This window comes from Bactrocera oleae, chromosome 2, assembly GCF_042242935.1.
Source record: "Bactrocera oleae isolate idBacOlea1 chromosome 2, idBacOlea1, whole genome shotgun sequence".
NCBI classification, from domain to species: domain Eukaryota; kingdom Metazoa; phylum Arthropoda; class Insecta; order Diptera; family Tephritidae; genus Bactrocera; species Bactrocera oleae.
In genome coordinates this window covers 70251533-70275312 of record NC_091536.1, presented here as the reverse complement: position 1 = coordinate 70275312, position 23780 = coordinate 70251533, and the positions used below count along the sequence as shown (strand labels likewise).

General features: G+C 33.6%; 1 protein-coding gene across 2 annotated transcripts in view; it reads right to left on the bottom strand.

The window, feature by feature from the left end:
• heca (hdc homolog, cell cycle regulator) overlaps positions 1–23780 on the bottom strand; it is a 197903-nt gene that overhangs the window by 3756 nt on the left and 170367 nt on the right. For both annotated transcript variants that reach the window (XM_070105585.1, XM_070105586.1), the window contains exon 3: positions 346–534. In XM_070105585.1, coding sequence (XP_069961686.1) covers positions 346–534 — 189 coding nt within the window. The remainder of the gene's footprint in view (positions 1–345; positions 535–23780) is intronic.

The window sequence follows — 23780 nt, the reverse complement described above, 5'->3', positions numbered from 1 at the left end:
TCACTACTCAACATGCTTACCAAATCAAAAAAAATGCGTATAAAAATATATATATTAAAATATTTTTATAAAAAAATCCCACAAATAGTAAAACATGATTTTTTATGTGTTAATATATAAAAATAAAGAACAAAAGTTGGTCGACATAATTTTTAGTTAAATCATGAAAAGTATAAGTGAACTATATTATCCATTATTTCAGTTGCTTAAATACTTTAAATGAGTACTCCTTTAATGTGATTTTATAACCCCAATTTTTTTTTTATTATTAAGAAATTGTTATTAAAAATATATATTTTTTCATAGTAATGTGAAAGAATGTGTAAAAGATAATGTGACACTTACCTCGATGCAACCGTTTGAATGTTGTTTTGGACTTAAAAAGAACGAACCATCAACGAGTGGATAGCGATCGAAAACCAGCATTGGTTCTTCGCATAAAATACAAGCAACTCGACTCATTTGGGACTGGGCCAAAGAGGATAGAATAAATAGACGAGTTTCGTCGTTGCCATGGTTACCTTCGTCTTCGATCTGCAAGAGATATAAAAAAAAAACAGTTAATTTAAAATGATTCAAAAACAATAATTTCTAAAAAAAAATAGCACGACTTTGGAACTATGAACAAATTATTACATAATATACCATATATTATAATAAAGAAAATGTACATGTATTTTCATATTTTTATAGCAAAAGTTTCTCGCGAGCAACTCATATTGCTTTAAATATTATTTTCAACTGACCCTTTTCGAGCAATCTTCAATAGCAAATAAAGTAAAAAACGAAAAGGCGAACGCTTTCGCTTAAAATCCAATTTTCCTTAACCACAATGGCATGCGAAACATTTTCCAAGAAAAAAAGAAAAAAAGGAATATTAAAATAATACAAAAAATGCAACTCGCAAAAAGTAAATGAACTATAAAGGCGAAACGTGCCAAAACAAAGTGCAGCAAGCGTTCGTAGTAAGTTCGAGCATGTAAGACCGCTGACGCGCTGGCGTAACCGCAGCCACAGATGCAGAAGCTTTTGAAAGTGGCTAGAGATGCCAGCAAAGGATACCTGCGAAGTGTAATAAGGCACCGTTAAGTTATGCTAAATTGAATTCGCATAAGTAGCCGTGTGAAGGAGCATATTAAGTACGATACACCACATAATGTGTGTTTGCGTATGTATGCGTGTGTATGCATTACTGGCGCTCTTAGCTAAAGCTAGTGGAGCCAATAACAAAGGATTTCCCTAAAGTCTTGAATGAGCTAAAAACAGCAGACAAAATGAATGAACGTGTTGGGAAATCCTTATTTTTTGAATATGTGTGTGTGTCTTTGGTTATTGCCGGTGTTGACATAACATATTCCCAAATTGATAATCAATAAGAATACGGCTAGCTGGGTGTGGGATGTGTGTGTACGATTTTTGCGGTTAATATAGTAATAGACGAAAGTTTCGACAACAACAGCAATCGCTAAGTAGCGAATGTAAAAAAGCACAAAAAACGTCTCGCAAAATTCTTGCAATTCCCCCCAGTCGCTAAGAAACATATGCTTAAAGTCATATGAGTATGCGCTCGAATCTAAATACTACCTTTATCTATATGTTTGTAAATACATATGTTTGTGTTTTGGTATGTGAGCTGTACAAAAATGGTGATTTCTACATTAAAGCCGTATAAGGAGTGGCTACAATGTTATATATGTGTGTGTTGTGGCATAGACTAATGCGTTTATTGACATACGCGCTATATAATTTGGCGAATAATACGAAATACGCTCAGGTGTCCATCAAAGGCGATTACACATAGATTACGGGCGTTTATTGCTTTATTAACGGTTACGTGTATATGTGACCGGTCATCGTATTTCAGTGGTGCTGACGATTTTGGATACAATATGTAGCGCAATAGCTGCTCCTTGCTCGAGATTCGAGGTCGAAGCAGATTTTATTGAGTGAAAGGTCAGAAAGTCGCAAGCTAGATTATCAAATGTGTTAAAATTTTAGAATTCTTCTTAATTACACTAAATACTTTTTTATTACTAAGCTAATATTTATTTTAAGGGTTATGGCATTAAAATTATAACAAAATGTTTGGCTTAGCATATACATATATATGCCCAAAAATTATAATTCTGATTCCGAGTGAGTGATTGACTCTAATAAGATTTAAAATGAAACTGATTTGTGATTAAGGCAAAAACACTGCTAAAGGTATAAAGAATTAAGCGATTTATTATACGATAATGTCTATGCCGTCAATTCGTGTATAATTCGGTATGTTTTATGATTCATTCAACGTATCTTGAAAATATAGCCGTACAGCGGCAAACACAGCTAAAGAAACTGCATTTTGTTTTTTCCTTTAGTATAAAGAATCTCAAAACTATACATCAAGCACAATATCTCGAAATTTTAGAAGCAAACTAAATCGAAAAAATTTCCTTTCCAACCATATCAATTCAATATGTTTTGGCCCCTTAACCAACTCGTAAATTAAAAGTTTGTTTATAATTTTTCGGATTCAGCAAACCATTTCAGTGTCGTGTACATATATTTAACCCAACAAAAACTTTGGCATTGCAACATAAAATTTCACAAATAATTTAGGAACCGTTACTTTTTAATTTGAGTGGTAAGCTGAAAAGCTCTCTTTGGAAAATTTTGATTTTATTGTTCAATATATTTGTCATAATGGTCGATACACAGATTATAAAGATCTTCCAACTATTCGATATCATTTTTGGAGTACAATTGGTATTTTGCTTCAAAATTTGTGGCAATCTTCTCTAGTTTTAACGACCACTCTTGTGAGGTCTAATAGCAGCAAAATGTCGCTAAAAGCTAGATTTAAAGAAAATGGTGAATTTGTTAGTAATTCGAAGCGATCTTTCATCGTTTTATTATTATTGTTTTCATTGATTTGTGTGATTTGTCAATGAGTTGATCGTGAGCTCACATGGTAAAGATATATTGAAGGCATCCCATTGATAAATTTTACATACCAGCGATCTCTCTTTTTACATCTGTTTTTTCCAACTTTAATGCTCATAGAGTCATATACGAATATTTTCTAAATTGTAATGCATAATTGACACATTAAATTACTTTTTATCCGATATTACCTTACCTAACTTATGTAAAAGGAATATATAATTTGGTCCCGAAAAATCCAATTGATAGAAACATTGCAATTGACTTATAATCCTCTTAAATTAATATTGAAGCAGTGTATAACTCTAGGCGCATTAGCTAACTAAGAAAATATTAATTCGAAAGTACTAACTTCTAGCTTCAAAGTTCTATATTAAATAGGTTAAGTAAAAATTTCTGAATGATTACTTTATTTACATAAAAGTTCCACTAGTTCATATATTCCTAACAATCAGTTAAAAGCATAATCAAAAATGATTAAAGAAATTTTCTGCGCATTTGGGCAAATGACAGCAAAAATCAAAGCAAAACACGCTTGAATAAGTGCAGTGTAAATTCACTGTATTGTCAATTAAAAGGCCGCTCGAATAAAAGCCGAGCAGTGCCCTGAAATGGCAGGAAACTACGAAGCTGATTGTTTGCATGGCGAGTTTGCCTCATGTAAACAAGCAACAAATGAATATTGACGCAAACGTAAACGCTCTGGAAGTCAGTCTAATTTGCACAACGAAATTAAGGGATACAGACTAAACTAAGTAAAGCACTTATTTGAGAAACAATTAGTAAAAGGAAAAGCTATGCAAAAAACAAAAAAACAAAACACTCGAACGAAAGTAAAACAATAAATTCGATTAATGGACGTTTGTGCTTTCGAGATGCAGAAAGATATACTGATTGTGCCTACTTGAAGACGGTTATGACTAGATACACCATAAAGCGAAGAGACTGCAGAGTGGTTAATATGTAACGCAATGTAAATAAACTAAAACAAGTAACGGCAAGCCGTTATGGACACATTGAAGGCGTGGCTGTTGACATACGATGACAAAGCATTGTAGAACTGTTGACTGTGTGTGCTATTGTGCGAGGATATTATCCATAGCATTGTAGTGGTGGTTGATGAAAGGAAGTTACAATAGATTAAGTGATTTCTATACGCCAAACATAATAGCAACGCAAAGAGATAACCAGCAACGGTAAAACTACAATATATAATAAAAATAAATATTTGCTGCAAAAAGTGATTTGAGATCGAAGTGCGGAAAGTGAAAAGGATATGTGAAGAATTGAAGAACGCTGTTGAGCGCGCCAACCGAAAAGTAATAACAGCAGACAGCTGAGGGGCCTTAGACAATGCACAGATGTGTGTATATTTGTTTTTTTTTTGTGTAGCTGCACCTTTTCCTTTCTTTTATCGCAATTTTTTGCCTTCTGCGCCAAGTATGCTCTTTGACTGCGGGTTCTCATGCTGCTACTTCGAGTGCAACTCATATTTTTGCGTGTATTTTTTAGCGTGTTATTGCTGTTTAATAAACTCCACTTCAAATAGCGCTGCTGCTGCGTCGCTATTGTTGCAAAAATAATATAATAAATGAGGATATGAAAGGTTAACTGCAACTCAATAACAACAAACAAAAAATGGAGGTGATGTCTGCCACAAAGCAGAGGCAGGATAGTATAAAATATCCTTGTAGCGGGAAAGCAATGAGGAAACACAATTTATGGCCAACAGAAATGCCAACAAAAGCGAAATTTTTAATGGATTACACAAGACAATAAATAAATATAACTATAAACATATAAAAATACATGTTTACAAAAATATGTATGTATGTATACACAATATACTTATGTATATGTCTAGATGCATTAAAAATATATCAACGTATAACTAAATAGTAGTTAAGCGTTAAAACCTACAAATAAATTAGATTCGACAATAACAAAAACAGCAACAATTGTGCGAGCACGTAAATCACTATTTCGACAGTTTTTGTTGTGTGCAGCGCGAAAGTGGTACGAATACTTTTCAAATCCACTATACGCGACTAATATATGACTTTGTTAACTGGCAAAGCAACAACAATTGTGAGGTTAGCGGAAAGGGAAATTGAAATGACAACAACAATGAGGAGAAAGCGTGTATTTCTACGTTGATGTTGGCGGCAGAAAATTGAAAAGCAATTTAATTTAATGTGTTTATGACTATTGTTTTACTTTTCGGCAATGAGCGGCAATGAAGAGCTTGATACCGGCAGACAAAGATTATAAGAGTGGAAAGTGGATGGGGGGAGGGAGGAGGCAAGTGACTGTCGAGCATAATAGTTATGAAGTAATGTATTATTACGCGCTGCGTTGGGCGTTTGTGGGAGGGTGTGGTGAACAAGAAGCAAGTAGGAAGTAAAATTTCACAGAGGGTTATTGGTACGCTGGTAGATAGGTGGTGTGTAGGATTGAGTGTGATAATATTTATGTGAGTAGGAAGCGCTGAGATTTATTTATTAGCGCTGGTGTGGAATTAACGTTCGAGGCATTACCGAAATGTAAATAAAAGCAAATACACTTAAGCGCAAATAATAACTTTAAGTGTAGTTAAGTCAATAAGGGAGCTGGAGGTGGATGGCTTGAGCATAAAAATGGTCGTAAGCAAGTAGAATGGGTGCGGGATATTAAAAACTAATAACATTTGCAGCGACGGTGGTGGAGAAATATTCAACACTTGAACTATTTTTGGAGACTGAAAAATTTGTGTGTGAATTTAAAGGCATTTTAACGGTAATTTTTGAGAATATATTTATATATGAAAACAAGCAAAAACATTAACTTCAGTTGTACCGAAACTATAATACCTACACAAATAAAAAAGATTTAATCACAAGAACTTGATTTTGATCGGTCGATTTGTGCGGAAGCTATATACCATATTGGTCTAATCTGAACAATTTGTTCGGAGAATGTTCGTTTACCTGGGACAATAATCCGTGCCAAATTTCATGAATATCTTGTCATATGACAAAAGTTTTCCATGCAAGGACTTTATTTTGATTGCTCTGTTTGTATGGTAGCTATATACTATAGTAGTACTATGTGAAGAATTTCTTCGGATATTGCACCGTTACCTTGTACAATAATCAATAATTTCGTGAAGATAACTTGTCATATATAAAGGTTGCGAACGATCATTTTGAACGACCATTTTGTATGGCAGAAATATGATATAGTCGTGCGATATCGGCTGTCCCGACAAATGAGCTTCTTGAGGAGAAAAGAACTTGCGTAAAATTTTAGATCGATATCTCAACAATTATGAGACTAGTTTGTGAACATACAGGCGAACAGCCAGACGGACATGGCTTAATAAACCCTGTTCCAGGTATACATATACAATTACAATTAAAAAAATGCACATAAGTAAGAAATATATCCTTTAACCAATACTAGCAAATATAAACACCTCGTCGTGGACGTCTAGACAAAAACCAATTCATTTGACGGCATAAAGTGTTGCTGGAAATTTGACGAGCAACATGCTTACTTACATACATATACAAAAATACATACGATCACATACGAGCACATCAAATAGATGTGGGTAATAAATTTGCTAAATTTACGAGCAACGATTGATTCGCTTATTTGCAGGTAAACTAATAAAAGCAAGTATTTGTACCGCTATATATACGAGTACTCATTACCACGCTCGGCCAGGATGCAGGGATGTACACACGTAGTAGAAACTTTGCATTGAAAACGGAAAACTTTCCGAAAGCAAGAGTGTTAAATATTTGGTTTGAGTGAAATTATCAAATCATCACGTACCAAACACGAAACAACTTTACTATAATGAAATCATATAAATTTAACAGTACTAGCAAAAACAAAAATAGGTACAAAAACAACAAAAATAGATATACAACAAAAGTAAAAAAATATACACAATAAGAACGCGATGAAAACGTGTCGAAAGAACCAAATGAATATAGAAGTCTGTGGCAGGTAAGTGAAGAGTTGAACTTAGGTAACAAGAAAAATAGTACGAAAATCCAAGCGTTTCCTCATTCGTGGAGCAGCTGGAAAAGTTGAAAATTTCGCCGCCAGCAAACCAAAAAAAATTTACTCAAATAAACTGTAGCCAAATATATATATATATTTTTTTTTGTATTGAAAAATAAAAAAAAACCAAAAAAATGTTTTTGAACTTTGCCAATAAAGTTGCGCTCTCCTTGCAATATTCGATTTTCCTGCAACTTTTCAACTTCCACCACAGTTAGTCAAGTAGAAAGCGAATAGTTTTTGGTGGAAAAATAGTTTAGAGTTGTGTCGCGTCGTCAGCAGACTCAAGGACAACCCAATTTAAAAGTTGAATTGGATTTCTTACGAGAATAACGGAAAACCTAAAAATAATTAAAAACAAAAAAAAAAATGCAGTTGGCGCATTTTGTGCATAAAAGTTAAAATAGCTTAATTTCTTTTAGTGCCACTATTTTTCAAACCAGCTGCTGGCATTGCAAGTGCAAGCCTTTGGTGCAAGTTTTGGTTAGAAAAAAATTTAGTGTCTTAATTGTCGAAGAGGTGGGATGTAATGTAGGTACGGCAGGATTTAATCCTATTATTTCCACTCTACTGCCCGAACCTTGTTAATACGTTGCAAATAAATGAAAAAAATGTGGCAAGTTGCAGAAAAAATAATAATTTATATGTTTTGGACGTTGTTCCTGTTTTTCTGAAAATATTATTCTGGTAATTTTCGAAAATGTTTAAGCTTTGGGCTTAAGCTGTCTTCGATTAACCATTCCTCTGCTCGCCAACTTTGGGCGCTGCTCTCTGTAGAATTCGATACAAGTCAATATGCGGATATTTCATTTAAGTGGTATAACTGTTTATTTCAATGCAACCAAGTTTTGTTTTACATATTTTAGACCAGTTTTGTCATTGTATTATAGATCAAAAGAAGAAGAAATTAATGTCAAAAACGCAAAAAAAAAATATTTTTTTAAAATCCTAAGACTTGAAATAAATTATATATAACGGTGGCATACTGCATATATTTCCATATGTTGGTACAAAGAAAACACACGTGATTCACGCAGCCATTTTGGTGTAATTATAATTGAAATTTGAGAGCTACATGTAAACTCTTATAAGAAATAGTGAGGCGATAAATCGATTGAAAAAAATATTTTTCGATTAAAATTAACGCACAGTTTAAGTGAGGCACAAAATACCGTAAGGAAAGCAGTAATACTTCAAAGCTGAAATTTATTGTAGGCGTCAATTTGGCCAAATGCAAAAACAAAAGGCGCACTAAACGCGAAAAAACCAAAAAAACAACGAATCAAATGAGCGTGCCACACAGAAAATTGTCACATTCTTATGGAAGACACACAACGGCCCAGAGCCGCAGACAATGTCGTCGTCATTGCGAGCACCGAAGGCATTGATAGACACGCACGCGGGCACTTACACATACAAAGGTAGGTGCACATGGACATTTTAGATGAGTGGGCGGTTTTGAGTGATTTAATACCAGCACTAGACACGCACACTAACACCAACAACAACAAACCGTGATGCACACACACACTTGCAACTAGGAAATAACGATCGCAACGATATAGTGGCGACGACGCCTGAGTTAAGTGAAAATTGCGCGAGCCAAAAAAGAAACGTGGCGGGTAGAAGAATGCTGCTTGCAACATGCAAATTGCTGCACGTTGCCAAGGCATGAATATAAAATTTGAGATTTTTATTGCCACCTTTCATGGGCGTATTCAAATTGCAGTCAAAACAAGGAGACAGTTGACTGGCTCAATGCGTAGGTGTCTCGGGTGAAATGGCAACGAAACGAGGCGAGGCGGGGGGATAGCGATGGCACAGCACAAGCGGATAAGACACAAATAGCTAAGCAATCAAGCATAGAGACGTCAGTAAGGCAACAGCATGGCGCGCAAACGTGCAAAGGCGCCAAGCAAAAACAACCATACACTCACACACATGCATATTGAAAGCAGCCGAATACTCATAATCATACAGCAAAACTGTGGAGACACGCTAGCAACGGCGCACTCCCACATGCTGATGCAACAGCAGTGCTGCCGCGATGTGGCACGCTTTTGTTGCACACTCAGTTGTCTGCCGGAAAGGATTTATGGTGAAATTTTAATGCAGTAAAAAATGCTAATCAGCTGCCAGCAGCAACAATACGGCAAACACACACATATGCATACTCACTTACACATATACCTACATAGCAGTACATACTCGCGCACAATGCGCTCGTTGCATGATTAATTTGCTACAAGTTGCAATAAAAGTAGAAAATATGGCCAACTGTATTTCAATTAATGCTGACGTGCGTGTGTGTGTGTGTGGAAAGTCGGTGGGCGCTCCAGAGAGGGTTGGCGAAAATTCATTTTATTAAGAAGACATAAATTTTGCATTTCATTGATGGAGTGTGATAGTCTCTCAAAACTACGCTGATATTATTTGGAAATTCTACTGGCGTCTCTATTCGAGTATATTATATATATATATATATATATATGTATATGTATGTATATATAATTATACTTATGTGTGTCTATATTAATTTAGCTTGAGGCAAACTTTCATGACTGCGTGCTGTGATTTACTTGCGGCGTAGGCGATTAAAGGCACAACTGCCCCGTCTATGTTGGTGCTTTAGTATGGTGAAAGCGTTCACTCTTAACCAAATAGGCCGGCTATTTATAGGTATTTAATGGCCGGCGAAGTTTTGTAGATTTAAATAATTTTTATGTTTATACACGTAGTACATGTGTATGAATATAAAGTAAATTATATATAAACTGTTACAACTAATTAAAACCAATTATTATAGTAAATCGGCTTCAGAAATTTTAGGTTTTTTTTTCGACACAATGCTTTCAGAGCCGGTGAGGAAAACTTCTCCGAAAGGGTTGGACGGATCGACTTGAAATTTTCACACAAACTTCTAATATATAATTGTCAGGTAATGATCGAAGGAAAAAGATTTATGATAATAATTTTGATTTTTTAAGTCACAGCTTTCATAAAAAAAAATTATTTTTTTTGCAACATCGCCATTTATGTCGCAACTTAAATCTCCTTGATCAATCACTAACTGTTTCCGACTTTTGGATTTAATATAATTTTGAACTATATAATACACACTAGGAGTCACATTTGGGTTGTAGGGCGGGCGATCGAGGACAGAATTCGATGACAGGGGAGTCTACGCAACTGGAACGGTAACGGATTTTTAACCGGATAAGGGCTGTGACTTATTGAACAATAAAAACAATAATATAATTATATAGAGTGCAGTTAAGGCAACATCTCTTTTGAAAAAGTTGTCATTCATGATAGTCATAATTAGATTATATTTTAATATATTTCTTATTACTGGAACGAGTTTTGAAGCGACAGATCGATTGTACTCGAACAAACATAGAAGAAGACAAAGCAAAAATTTAATTTTTCGCACTTATCTCAAAATGAGTGTGACCGTTACTAATCTTAAAATGAACAAGTACACTAGCAAACTACCTTAATCAACAAGAGAAAAAATTTAAAACGAACCATCTTAATACCAGTTTACATTATATTAGGAATAAAATATTAGGGGTAGTACAAAGAAATCCATTATTTTTGCATGAAATTGAAAGCCTTTAGCTTCTGGACAATCGTAATCGGTGGTTTTTGGACCTCATAATTGCTAAAATATATAAAGTATTACATAATTTTTATCAGAAAGTAAGTCTTCTTTTTCTTAGTTAAAGTTAGTATGTTCTTCAATATCAAACTTTCCCCACAAACTTCAAAATTCTATAATATTTTATTACAGCAATACTAACTTGCAAGTAAGCTTCCTGCTTTAAAATACTTCAAGTTGCTAGCCTGCCTACTGAAGTGCAACAAAAATACTCAAGTACTTAGATGATAAAACGGCAGACACGAACAGGTGGATTAATTTGCCAAAACGACACTTGATTTGGAAACTAAAATGACAAAAACAAAAAAAAAAAACAACACAGCAACGCAGACAAATTGCAGCAAGGATACGACACTGTCGCCAAACCGATGCACATTGGACAATAACAATGGCTGGCTATTACAGAGTGGCAGCAGCAACAAATAAGCAATTGTTGCTGCCATTACAACTAGCAGCAATTGTTTCTCTCCAGCCATTTTTCAGCTGAAGACAATGAAAAATGAAGCAGCTGCTGGCAAGTGACTACAGTACTGCACAAAAGCGTTGCCAATGCAATAACAACAACTATTAGTAACAATAAATGTGAAATAAGGGAGTAGATGTGAGTGAAATGACTACGAATAAGGCCGAGAGAGAGGCATCAGCCAGCTAGCCAAGATAACTTCAATGAATGAAAATGACAGTGGTAATGACATACAATAATGAAATGGAATTGCAACAACACGCAATAACGGTACAGCACGAACTGCTTTAAAACAGGACGTCGGATAATACTGAAAAGTTTGAGCAGACAGAAAAAAAGCGTGAGTAGTTAATTTGGCATGTTTTCTGGTCTCAACTCTCTCCGCCATAGATTTTCGTAGCTTGTAAAAAGCTTAAGCTTCAACTCAAGCTTTGTTTGTGCTGCTTTTGTTGTGTTCAACAAGAAACGCAATGGAGTAATGATATTTTAAGGATAACACAAAGCAGTGATGGAAATAATGCAATCTAAGGAAATTATTGGCGCAAACGAAAGAGAGAAGCGTGCGGCAAAAACTGCAGGCGGAGTGGAGGAGTAAGGAGAGCGCAGTGTGTTTGTGAGTATGGGTAAAGTGAGTGCGCCATGCAATGTTGAACCAGCAAACATTTCAATAAATCCAACGAATGCAACAACATACCATTATAGAATGCAATGGGTTCTGAAGGCAGCAGCTGGGGTACGAGTGTCCCTACGGTTGATGTTTGTGCTGCTAAGGCAGAGCGCGACGCTCGTTTGCGACGGTGTTTTGCCACTTCAAAAGCGTGTACCGGCTTAGCAGACACTGCGACAGATGCAAACGCGTGGTAAACAAGACAACATGAGTACGCTGAAGGACAGCATAATCACAGCTGAAGTGCAAAATGCATAGCAGCATACTTTCAGGCGGCTATGCAATATTCCGCCACCACTTATGTGCTTGGTAGAACAAGCTTGTCGTGTTGCTGGCGGTGACTTAAGCAGCTGCAGTTGCCGTTATGGTTGCCAATGCTGTTGATGTTGTTGTTTGTGTTGCTGCTGCCACCGCCGCCGCACAAATCTCATGTCATTTACACTTAATTTAAATGCGAGACACAATTGCGAAATAAAGATTCTAGATCTCTTGCGTGAGGCAAACTGAATAAAGTGAACACAAGTGTCGAGAAAAGTATGATAGCATGGATTAGGAGAAGTACCACGATGTTCTTTTTATATATTTTATTTTTTATTTACGTTGGTTTGTTAAGTTTTTCCTTTGAGCGTTTGAAAGTCTAAAAACTTCTATGGAAGTACTTAGTGAACGATACTAACAATGCAACGGCTTATAAGTGGATTTGTAGCGTGGAAACGGATTCGCCAATGAATGCATGAAAGCTTTAAATATTTCTAAAGGGAACAAGTAGTGAGGGGTGGAGTCTAACAGAGGTTCTTAAAGCTCTTTATATTTTATTTTAGATAAGAAACGTACATCAGTTGTCTTAATGGAAATACGCCATATGAACACAATGAAAACTCGTGAAAATTTTCTATAAATATATTTTTATAACGGTACTAAATAATATTTAAAAACATATAAATAGTCTGTTCTTTTTAACACAGAACTAATTTTTAAAATATAGTAAGAAGTTATATTCAAGACAAATATGCTTTCATACAAATATAGAAAGCTTTAAAGCTACATAGCGTTCATTAAAGATCTATTGTTTACTAAAATCAAAATGATATTCCAAATAAAAATAATCACATAAAAAAGCTTTTAAAGCCTAATGCTTTCACTGAAATTAAATTTTTTTGTAGTTTAAATATAAATCATTTTCTCTTTTGGCACATTTAAAACCAAGACAAAGCTTACATTGTAGTAATTAGTTAAATTTCAAACAAAAAATCTGGCTTAAAAAGCTTTAGAAGCTGCCAGCTTTCACTGAAATCTAATTTTTTTATAGTGTAAACATAAATAAAGATAAGATTTTCTTTAGCATGTTAAAACAAAAATTTAATTTAAATTAAAGCAATAGGTTAAACAAAAAACTCCACTTAAATAGCACATAAGGCTCTATAGCTTTCACATACACAAAAACATATTTCTCACACTTAAAGGCGCAATGTATTCGAGCGAATCGCTTGAAATGCATTTAAATTGCATACTTAAGCTTTATACAGCTTTCTTCAGCAGCCAAGGGCAACTTCAACGAGTACCAGAAGGAAAACCATGAAAGCAACGCACATTGATAGCCACAGGATGTCATCAAGTATTCGATTTAAAATGTATTATTATTACATGAATATGTACAGTTATTGCATATATGTATGTTTGCGTTTGTCTGGGTATCAACTAGACGAATGGCATTTATGCGCATTTAATTTGGCCAAATGCATTTCGCTTGCAAATGTGTCAGAATATTGTGAGAATATTGCAGGGGAGCAAATTCAATTTGTAAACGCTTTCAAGATTCACTATTTCCATTTTAGCACCGAAATTGTGGCAATGCATTTTTATGGCGTGTTGAAAGAGGAATGTATGTTAACAAATTTTAGAGAGTAATTTAAGAGATCGGATGTGAGAGATATGTAATGGCTGCACTCAGAAAAGAAAAATATAATAAAAAGTTAAAAAAAAAATCAAAAAGTTAAAGAAAAAAAGTAAAAAATTAATATAAAATATATAATAAAATAAATTACAAAACCTAAGCTAAAATTAAAGAAAACAATTAAAAATAAATTAAAGCAACTTAAGGGAAATGTAATGATGACAACTAGCGGAAAAAGTATAAAAAAAATTAAAAAAGAAAATTATAATAAAAAAAAGTATAACAAAACAAATGTATAAAAAAAAGGTTGTAATAAAAGAAATTTAATAAAAAAAATCATTATGTAAAAACACTTGTAACCAAAGAAGTTCAAATTAAAAACAAAACTTACAAAATAGAGCTATTTATTAATAATAATAAGAATACTTAAAATTAAACTAATATAAATGTTAACAAAAAATTAAAATTATAAAAAGTATTAAAAAAGCTACAATTAAACTTGTTAGTTTGAATTAATTTTCAACAAATTAACTTTGCAATTAGCAACAACAATAAGATTGATACTGTTTGCACAAATTTACATTCAAAATTAAAACTATTCTATATAATGAACCCAAACACCAAAAAGTTGCAATGTCTATATTTGCTCGCTATTTGCAATGGCGTGGGTAATGAAAATTTGTCGAACCAGCACAAACAAATTTGAAAATGCAAAGTGCACTTAGGGACCTCTTTGGCCGGTCAAACTGCCATCGCACCCAGCCACTGATTTTCAGCAAGAGTAATTTGAGCTTGAATAAACAAAATTTTCCATTTTTTAATGACGCCAAAAAAAAAATCGAAAATATCCACGAACAACAACAGAAGCATATGCGAAAAGCGAAAATATAGTCAATATACAACAACTACAAAAAAAAAACAAATATTTATATTTGCGAGTTCACAATTTTTTCCTAATATAAATAGCATATATTATATTATATGTTTTTCTACTTGTACATCAACAACCAACTAAATTGCAAAGTGCATTTTAGGGACAAAAGCGACACAAAGCGCCGCACACACGCACTCGAACAACAATATGTTGGCGTGTAGTAGACGCTGGATAGACGACTGGCTGATGACAGGGTCCGCTGAAGTGTGCTTCTTTTTGCTGATTTTAATGTTTATTTTGAATTCCACTTTTTTAGCATTTTCCCCCTAAAATCAACAGACTTAGACACAAGCCATCAGCAATGCGAATTTTACAAATTTATATGCAAAGGCGCGTTTGTGTTGCCACAGCGTTTGATATAAGACCAGACAGGATGTGAGAAAACCAGAGACAAAAAAAAAAAAAAAATAAATAAATAAATAAAATAAAATAGAAAAGGAAAGTAAAAAATTCGGAAAATTGCAGAGTTTAAAATAATAATGTGTCTCTTAGTAGCTGGCTAGTATACACAAGAGCGTATGGGGAAAATTGGTTGCCGTTTTTAATGGTTCGTTGATACGCAAATGTTTGGAAAGCAATCAAGTAAAGCAGTTTATTGAACTCGTCAGTATTTTGCATGTCCTTTTACGAATCGTTGACACACGATGCTTACGAGTATGTGCACACGTTTTTGGTATAAGGTGTGCTGCTGATGGGCAAGGTCCGAAAAAGGTCATGTGATTATTGTGTGGTGAGTTTAAGTATGTATAAAAAACTAAATTTGCAAATTTTATAGATATTGCTGTTTTAGGAAAATATGTTAAAAATAGGAACGGTGCATATTTTTAGAAAATGCTCGGATATATAATTTCAGATTATTAATGTCATCATTATTTTTCTGCTCGCTATCTTTGGCCTTGCTCTCTTGTCACAAATATTATATATATGTATGTGAAATCAACAACAAAGTTGGCGAGTTGAATTCGAGTTAGGAGATTAGTGGGTTGCCTCATTATAGTGTATAACTGTTTTTTTTAAATGATCGACAAGTTTTGTTTTACACATTTTATATCAACTTTACTTTTGTAAATGACTCAAATAACACATTACTGTCAAAAATGAAAATGAAAATATATTTTTATTGATTTTTAAAGCCCGGCTACTTAATTTACTTTAACATATTGCCACAAATATTATTTAAATTTGGCTAAAATATAATTTTCACGCTTTAATTTTAGCCAACCGCAACTATTTTATGGCAAGCAATTAATTTTGTTAAATTTTTATTTCCTCTACACTTCCACTCAATTAAAACGAAATAATTTGCCAGTGCATTTAAAAATCATTTGCAATAAAGGCGACGGCGACTTGTAGCATAGTAAAAGTTAATCACTGGTTAAAAATGCAGCACACATACTTGGCGCCGTTAACAGCTCCTCCAGCAGCTGACAGCTCTAGAAGAGAGTGCAAGGAGACAGAGACATATACTTGTATATGTAGACACAATCTAAATATATATGTATTCTCATATCCCTTCAATGCCAAGCATCTAAATGCAATTGATGTGCGTTTTGCCATTTGTGAATTGCATTGGATTTGCTCCTTACGATGGCACACTACATTACTTTGATTTGAACCTAATCCCCAGGACATTTGCACTAGCTGTGTACAACCGACTGGAAGACATTTCAGCTCAGCAATATTGCTTACTAGATGCAGTCATGAATGCAGGCAGCATATAGCGAATGAACGAGCAAATGAGGAACCAGAGAGTGCAGGTGAAGGTGGCGAGTAAAAACGAGAGCAGACATTTGATAGAGTTGTGCAAGTAGACATATGGCGGAAGGACGCGAGTGTATAAAATACACATAGGAATACATATACACATATGGTATGCATATGTAAGTGTAAGTGCAAGTTCAGTATCATTTTTTCTTATGTTCAGTAACATATTTTTCTGCGTTGCCTTCGTGTGACACTGGAAATGGAAATGACGATTACTATTACTACGACAAGCAAACAAAGTAATTGTATGGTATTTTGTGTAATTTCTTCCACTTAAGTTAATCCCCATTTGCAGTAAGCAACAAGACAGATAGACTACAACCTTAGTATAACAGTGGTTTATGGAAATTAGTACATCTAGTGAAATTTTTGTTTTTTAATTTTTTAAGGATTTCTTTGTTAGACAGATAACGTTTTAAGTTTAATTGCGTAAAAAAATATTTAAAGAATTTGAAAATGTGTGTTAATAAGATTTTTTCCCAAAATATATTTATATAAGAATTGAAAATATATGTAAATATTCATATTGTTTTCTAATAAAACTTGAACGGTAATACGGCAAAAATTATAAGCTTTGAACTTAAAAGCTCAACAAGAGGAAAAGAAAAAACAAAAAAAACTTTGGAACCGCTGAATTCATTTAGAGGAAAGCTTCAACACAACTATCATAACTAGTAAAGAATTGTTTGTAAGAAGTGGCAACTTATATGAAATATCTAAATAAAGAGCAGTTACCATGTGGAAGTCATTTGATGTTACTTTTTCACTTAAGCCTGTGAATGGCGTGTTACTTAAGATTTCTTTTTTTAATTCTCAATTATATACTTGGTATATTAATTTTTCTTTTTTATTTTTCAATCCGGTAAGGATTTTTAACCGGTTCGTGGGAGTAAAAGTTTTTTAGTTTTTAATCCGGGATTACAAAAAAAAAATGTAATTCAAATGTTATTTCAATTATTTGCAACACTGCTATCGGGTTTGTGGCAACGAAACTATTAGGTTCGAATATAAAACTATTTTAATCTATTCCAAAATTTCTTTGCGACAAAAACATCTTATTTTATATAGCCTTGTGTCTTTTCTAGGTAATCTATAATAAGTAACATCCAAAGCTCTCTGCCGTGACCATCGTCGTTAGACGATAAGTCACTCCTATTTTATACCGGTGACGCCGATTCGACACCCACAAGCCAACACAAAGCACACAGCTCAAGTATTTGACTGATAAGGTGTTATCACAACTTCTCTTTATTTAAAAGCTATGTACTTAGTGTTCTAGTGATATTTTGCAATAGCTAGTTTTGCCTCCAGTCAACCAATGCACTGAAACACACACGACATGCGGCATATACGAACTCATATTTGCACTACCGCTGCTGATGGGCGGGCTTATCAGCCGACCGGCAACTAATATAAGCTCTGCAGCGACGTGGCAGATCAATGAACTTAAATAGGAATGTGGGTGTTTTTGTGTGCGCGACTACACATTGCAACGACAAATGTTGCACGTATTGATAACACACGTTCCTATGGTTGTGGGGGCCAAGAGTTGCTCGCCACAGTCACTCAGCCATAAATTACAAGTTTCTTTAAGGAATATTTAAAAATAATATATAAATAGAAATGTGCAAATACAAATACAGTGCGTAGGAACAAAGCGACAGCTATTAAGGGACAGCAAAGTTTATTATTTGCTTGGCGAGTTTGTTTGTATTGTTGTATGCATGTAGATTGTTGCTATTGTTGGTTCTGTACATTTTAATTAGCTATGCACACAAATTAGCAATTGCGATAAAAGTTAAGGAGACGACCGACAACAATAACAACAGCAACAAACATCGTTATACTTGGGTAATTATAAATTTAAACAGTTGCTTGCAACAGATGCCAACTCAAAACATTGCAAGTCAATGACCTAACCACAATCTGGAAAATTGAAAATTACTTTGCATTAATAAAGTGGTGAAAGAGTCGGCATAAAAGACTCGAAATTAACTTTTTGTTTGAAATTTAAATTTAAAAAATTAGTTAGAAATTTGGTGGTATTTTGTGAGGCTAGAATTAATTAAATTAAAATATTAATTAAAACATTCCAAATATTTGAAAGGATCTACTATTAAGTTAGATATTTAGTTATGCTAGTTTGAAGTGATGTACCAAAGTTGACAGATGACTAAGGTCTTCATAGAGCCATCAAAATATTTACATTTTTTTAATACAGGATTACTTCATATAATAATAAAAAAAAAAACAGCTATAAAACTGAATTATTTTGCAGTGTGTGCTGCTTTACTTTTTATAAGAAAAATGATAGATAAAAACAAGAGCTAACCTTTTCTGTTTCCTGAAACCTAATATAATATCGAGCGATCACTTTTAAAACAATATTTCGAAGCTCTCTTCACTTTTATAAGATCTATGGAGGTTTAAGCAGAACTTTAGCTGACTACCGTGACTCTAGCGCCACCTACTGGAGTTTTTCGATAGTCGGGTTAAGGTAATCGGAGTTTTATATGACAACAGGCTGTCAACTCGGCAGCATCTTTGAAAATTATACGCAAGAAACTCGGATCCGCGTAACCGGTACGGTCATGCATTTTTACCTTAACAAAGGGTGTAAGTCCCCCAGCATTCCTCAAAATTATTTCCGAAGTGTGTTCTATCATTGCAAAAACAACAGTCCATTTATATTGTATCATATATGAAAAATAAAGAAAATATTATTTCGATACTTCATAGACGACTAAGTATTTTTTATAGAAACAAGAACTTTTTTCCAAAAGAACTGCCACTGGTAACGCTTGACTGCTTGCTTGAAAATTCTCTCGAAATTTTTATTCGAAGAAATATACTCTCTAGCAGTCGTTTGTTTGTGAACCAGCCTCGCTTAAATGAGTCTAATTTATGTTGTTGCTGTACATGGTCATGTTCTGAGACGGGAAACAGGCATAATAGTTACCCGAGTTACGCTATCGACTGGAATTTACAAGGCAACTGACGAAATGGTCGAACTGCGCTAATCTGAAGAAATTTGAATATCGAAACAAATGAAAGAGTCTCATTACGGCTCTTTGCTCCCACGCGTGGTCATTGGATACAATAAATATATATATGTATAAATTACTTATCCATCTATTTTCTGTAACTTTAATGAAAACAAAAAAAAAAACGAGTTTATCTGCGTGTCAACTTTAAAGCTGGCATTACAACTTCAAAGAACCTTATAATACATAAGCAGACACAATGAAAATGTCACGCATTACAAGAGATATACACAATAAATATAATAATACAACTTGCAACAACAACAAAGTACAACAACTATCTACGCTCATTATTTCGTACATTAACTGCCATTTTTCATAAGCAACTCAAAATTGCTGAAACGGAATAAGTGAAATAGAAAGGCAAGCGAAAGTCAGCCAGGCGAGTGCGAAGAAATGTAAAGCTCAAAAGCTCACGAACTCTAAACTAATGCTATTGCCACAAACTAACAGCGCCCACTAATGCTTGGCGTACTTTACTAGGTATGAAAACATATATGTATATATTGGAAGTGTGTGTGCCCTTACACGATTGTTTGCTTGCCACGCTTAGCTGAAGTAGCAGAGTCTGCACTTACCTGCACTTAAAGGAGTCAATGAAGAAAGTGCCAAAGCAATGACGTGAAGTGTGTCTCAGCTAAAAGGCTAATAATAAACGAGCACAAATACACACATATTCACATAGAAATAGCTGCGTATTTGCATAGGTGCGTTGTCTAGCAGAAACGCCAAAGTGACATTACTTAAGCCACTAATCGCCAGTTCGTAACACCGCATATTTATGCATAAAGCACCAAAAAATAATACAAGAGCATTTGCTGGAATTTTCAAAAGAAATTTTGTGTGTGTGTGCAAAGGTTACTTGCGAATACACATATGGTTTTTGTTGCGCCACATATAAGGCGCTCTATGGAGGTGAAACACCTGCGCGTATGCAAATAATTACATACACACATACAGACACACACGCCCACGTACGGCAATGTGGTGGCAGAGTGCCAATAAAGACGCACGCTAAGTAGGTGTGACAGAGCGACTCGACTCGAGAAATTTATACAACTTTTAGATTTTTTGTTTTCTCTGCCGCTTCGACAGGTAATTAAATACGCTAAGTGTATGCAATGCGCTAGCTATTTATTAGCGTCTATGCGCGTGTGTGTGAGTTTGCGACAGACAAAGTCAATTGATAGCCTGCTGCGACTCCTGGTTGCCAATAAAGCATGTATTTAAGGGGCGGTAAGGTGGCGAACAAAGGATAATGGCACTTTTAATAACTATTTGTAATGATCAGTTTAGTTTGGCTAATGAGTTCAAATGCATTATACAGTAATAATGAGATGTGGAGGAGGTGTTGCTGATGGATGCATGGGGCGCCTTAAGGTATGCAATAAAATCAAGACTTTACTGAACATTTTTGGGAACAATATAACAAAAGTAATTAATTTAGGAAGAAATAATATGAAATAAAAAACGATAAACCAAAAATTAGAAAACTTAATTAAAAAAATACTAATATAAAAAAAAACAATGTTAAAAAAAACATTAAAAATGCAACTAAAACGAATAACGAATAAATATATGAAATACAAAAATTTAATTAAAAAAATAATAATTACAAGAAAAAACTTTCAAAGTAAAAAACATTAAAAAAGTAAAAAATATATTTTTTCTTATTGAAAAAAAAATTAAAAAAGTAAAAAAATACTAACAAAATTTAAAAAAATAAAACGAACTTTCAATAAAATTAAATTAAACAGAAATCATGTAATAGAAATTAAATTCAAAAAAGCAATATTAAACAATTGACAAGATACGAATAATATTATTATATATACACATATACAAAACAATTAAATTAAAAATTATAAATAAATACTAAAAATATTAATGATATATAAAATAATAATTTACAAATTAAAAAAAATATTAATGATATATAAAATAATAATTTACAAATTAAAAAAAAAAAATTGAAAACAAATAATACAACAAGCAATAAATTAGAAAGTAAAATAAAATATATATAATTAAAATTTTAAAAAACAAACTAAATACAAAAAAACAAAAAAATATTTAGACAAAAATGAAACGAAATCAAAAAATGTTTCATTTATTAAACAATTGCCTAATTAAAAATGTTATGTTATAGTAACAAAATAACTAAAAGAAATAATGTATAAAATCATTGAAAACAAAAGAAATATATTGCAAATAAACTAATGAAAACTACATAGCACCAAATATGAAGTAAAATTGCATTGAAAAAGCAATAAATTCAAATAAACACCAATTTCAATTAACACATATCATTTCAAAACCTAGTTTCATTTCGTTTCCCCTCTCAGCCCCTCACGACACCTTTTCTGCTCACTTAAATCTCGATCCGCATCGGACAACGACCTTTGCAGCAGCATTTTCGAAATTCTATTTGAAAATTCCACAGACAAAGCAACATTCAACATTAAAGGTATTAATTTTGCCAACGAAAAACCTTACAGGACTTACAAGCAAACAACAACAACTATTAAAAACATCAAGCAAATTGTTTTGAAGAACACAATGCGAAACAACAGATTAAAACTTTTCACGATTTACAGACAAAATGCGCATTGTGGCATCTGCTGGTTCACTTTTGTTCGGGGTATGTGATGTGTTCCGTTGCTTTGAACATCTGCAAGATGCGCTCGACAAGATTGTGCGAAAGTGATAAGAGCAAGAAAGTGCGACCAAAACACAACAATCGTTACGATTGTTGCTGGCAACAGTAGTGTCAGTCACTCATTTAGGAACGACGACCCCAAGCAATGCGGGCCAACCAAAGTTAGTAGACTTCTTCATACTTTAAGGTATGTTTATGTAGCGGATAAGCGTGTTGAAAGGGACATTTAAGCTGTATGGCGTGTTATGGAATGTGTGTAAATGCGTAGCAACTTCTTATGAGGGTTACAGTTCTTTTCGCATGTGGCGTAAACATGCGTGCGGAAAAGTGAAAGTTAAGTGTGTAGCAGTGGAGGCAGGTGGTAGCAAAGTACAAATCTTCATCAGAAATTACATTAAATTTTATTATTATATAAAAACTTACTTTGTATGTAATGTTACGATTTTTGAGATTTTTTTATATCAACATCATTTTGCAGTTGTCCTCGTTAAAACTGCAGTGGCGTATACAGAATATAGAGTGAAAAGGGGTTGTAGCACAATGGCTGTAGGCTTACACGGCGTATTTACGTCTACTTATGGAGTCGTAGTACCATATTTAGAAATATTCTTTTTTTAAATAAAAAAGGAAAATTTACTTAATTTTTTTCAAATAAAATTTTAATTTTTTATCAATTAAAACCTTTTCAGCAGGATTACAATATACTTTTTGAGGTTATGTAGATATACATTTGTGAAATTAAACGGTTTTTCGGCTTTCTCAAAAGTTTAGTAGTTAGAAGTTCAATATGCATGTATTTAAGATTATATTTTCAAGGTTATGGGTTTAAAGTTTTAGTACAAAAAAATGTCTCCTTGATTTAAATTAGAAAAAATATATAAAAGACTCATAAAAATGTTTTGTTATACCCGGAACAGGGCGTATTAAGTCTCCCATGACGTTTGTTACACCCAGAAATAAACGTCGGATACCCTATTAAATATATATTTATAAAAGATCAAGATGACGAGCTGAGTCAACTCAGATTTTGAGATATCGATCAGAAAGTTTGCACACATCCCTGTCTCCCCAAGAAGCTGCTCGTTGTCGGGACCATATAGTGGCCATACAACTAATCGATAAAAATCATGTTCTTGTATGGGAAACTTTTTACTAGACGAGATATCTTCACGAAATTTCACATGGCTTATTTTTCAAGGCAACGATACAATCTCCGAACAAATTGTTCAGATCGCACCATAATAGCATGCAGCTGCCATACATACTGACCCACCAAAATCAGGCTCTTGTTAGGAAACTTTTATATTTGCGAAGGCTTTTATAGCTTTCGTGCAACCGATTTTGTTTTTTTTTTGCTTATTTTATATATATTTTTTACTAGTTAATTGATAAAAGTAAGTGTTCCAAAATTTCTAGGAAAACGAAATTTTTGGGTTAATTTTTTTCAGTAGCAAAGTAGCTAATTCAACAAACAACTGGTTTAAATATGAAAACTTTTCAGATTTTTAAACAAAACTATTAACACATAAATGAAATTTATCGTAAGTAAAAACAAAAATAACACATATAGAAAAAATGCATCGGACAAGTTCACTATCAAGACACTATCAACATTTATTGTCTGTTAGTTCTTCGCTTTTTGGCAAGTAATTTCTTCATCAAAATTCCGACAACATAAAGCAATGCTGTTATTGTCACCTAATTCAATTTGCCTAG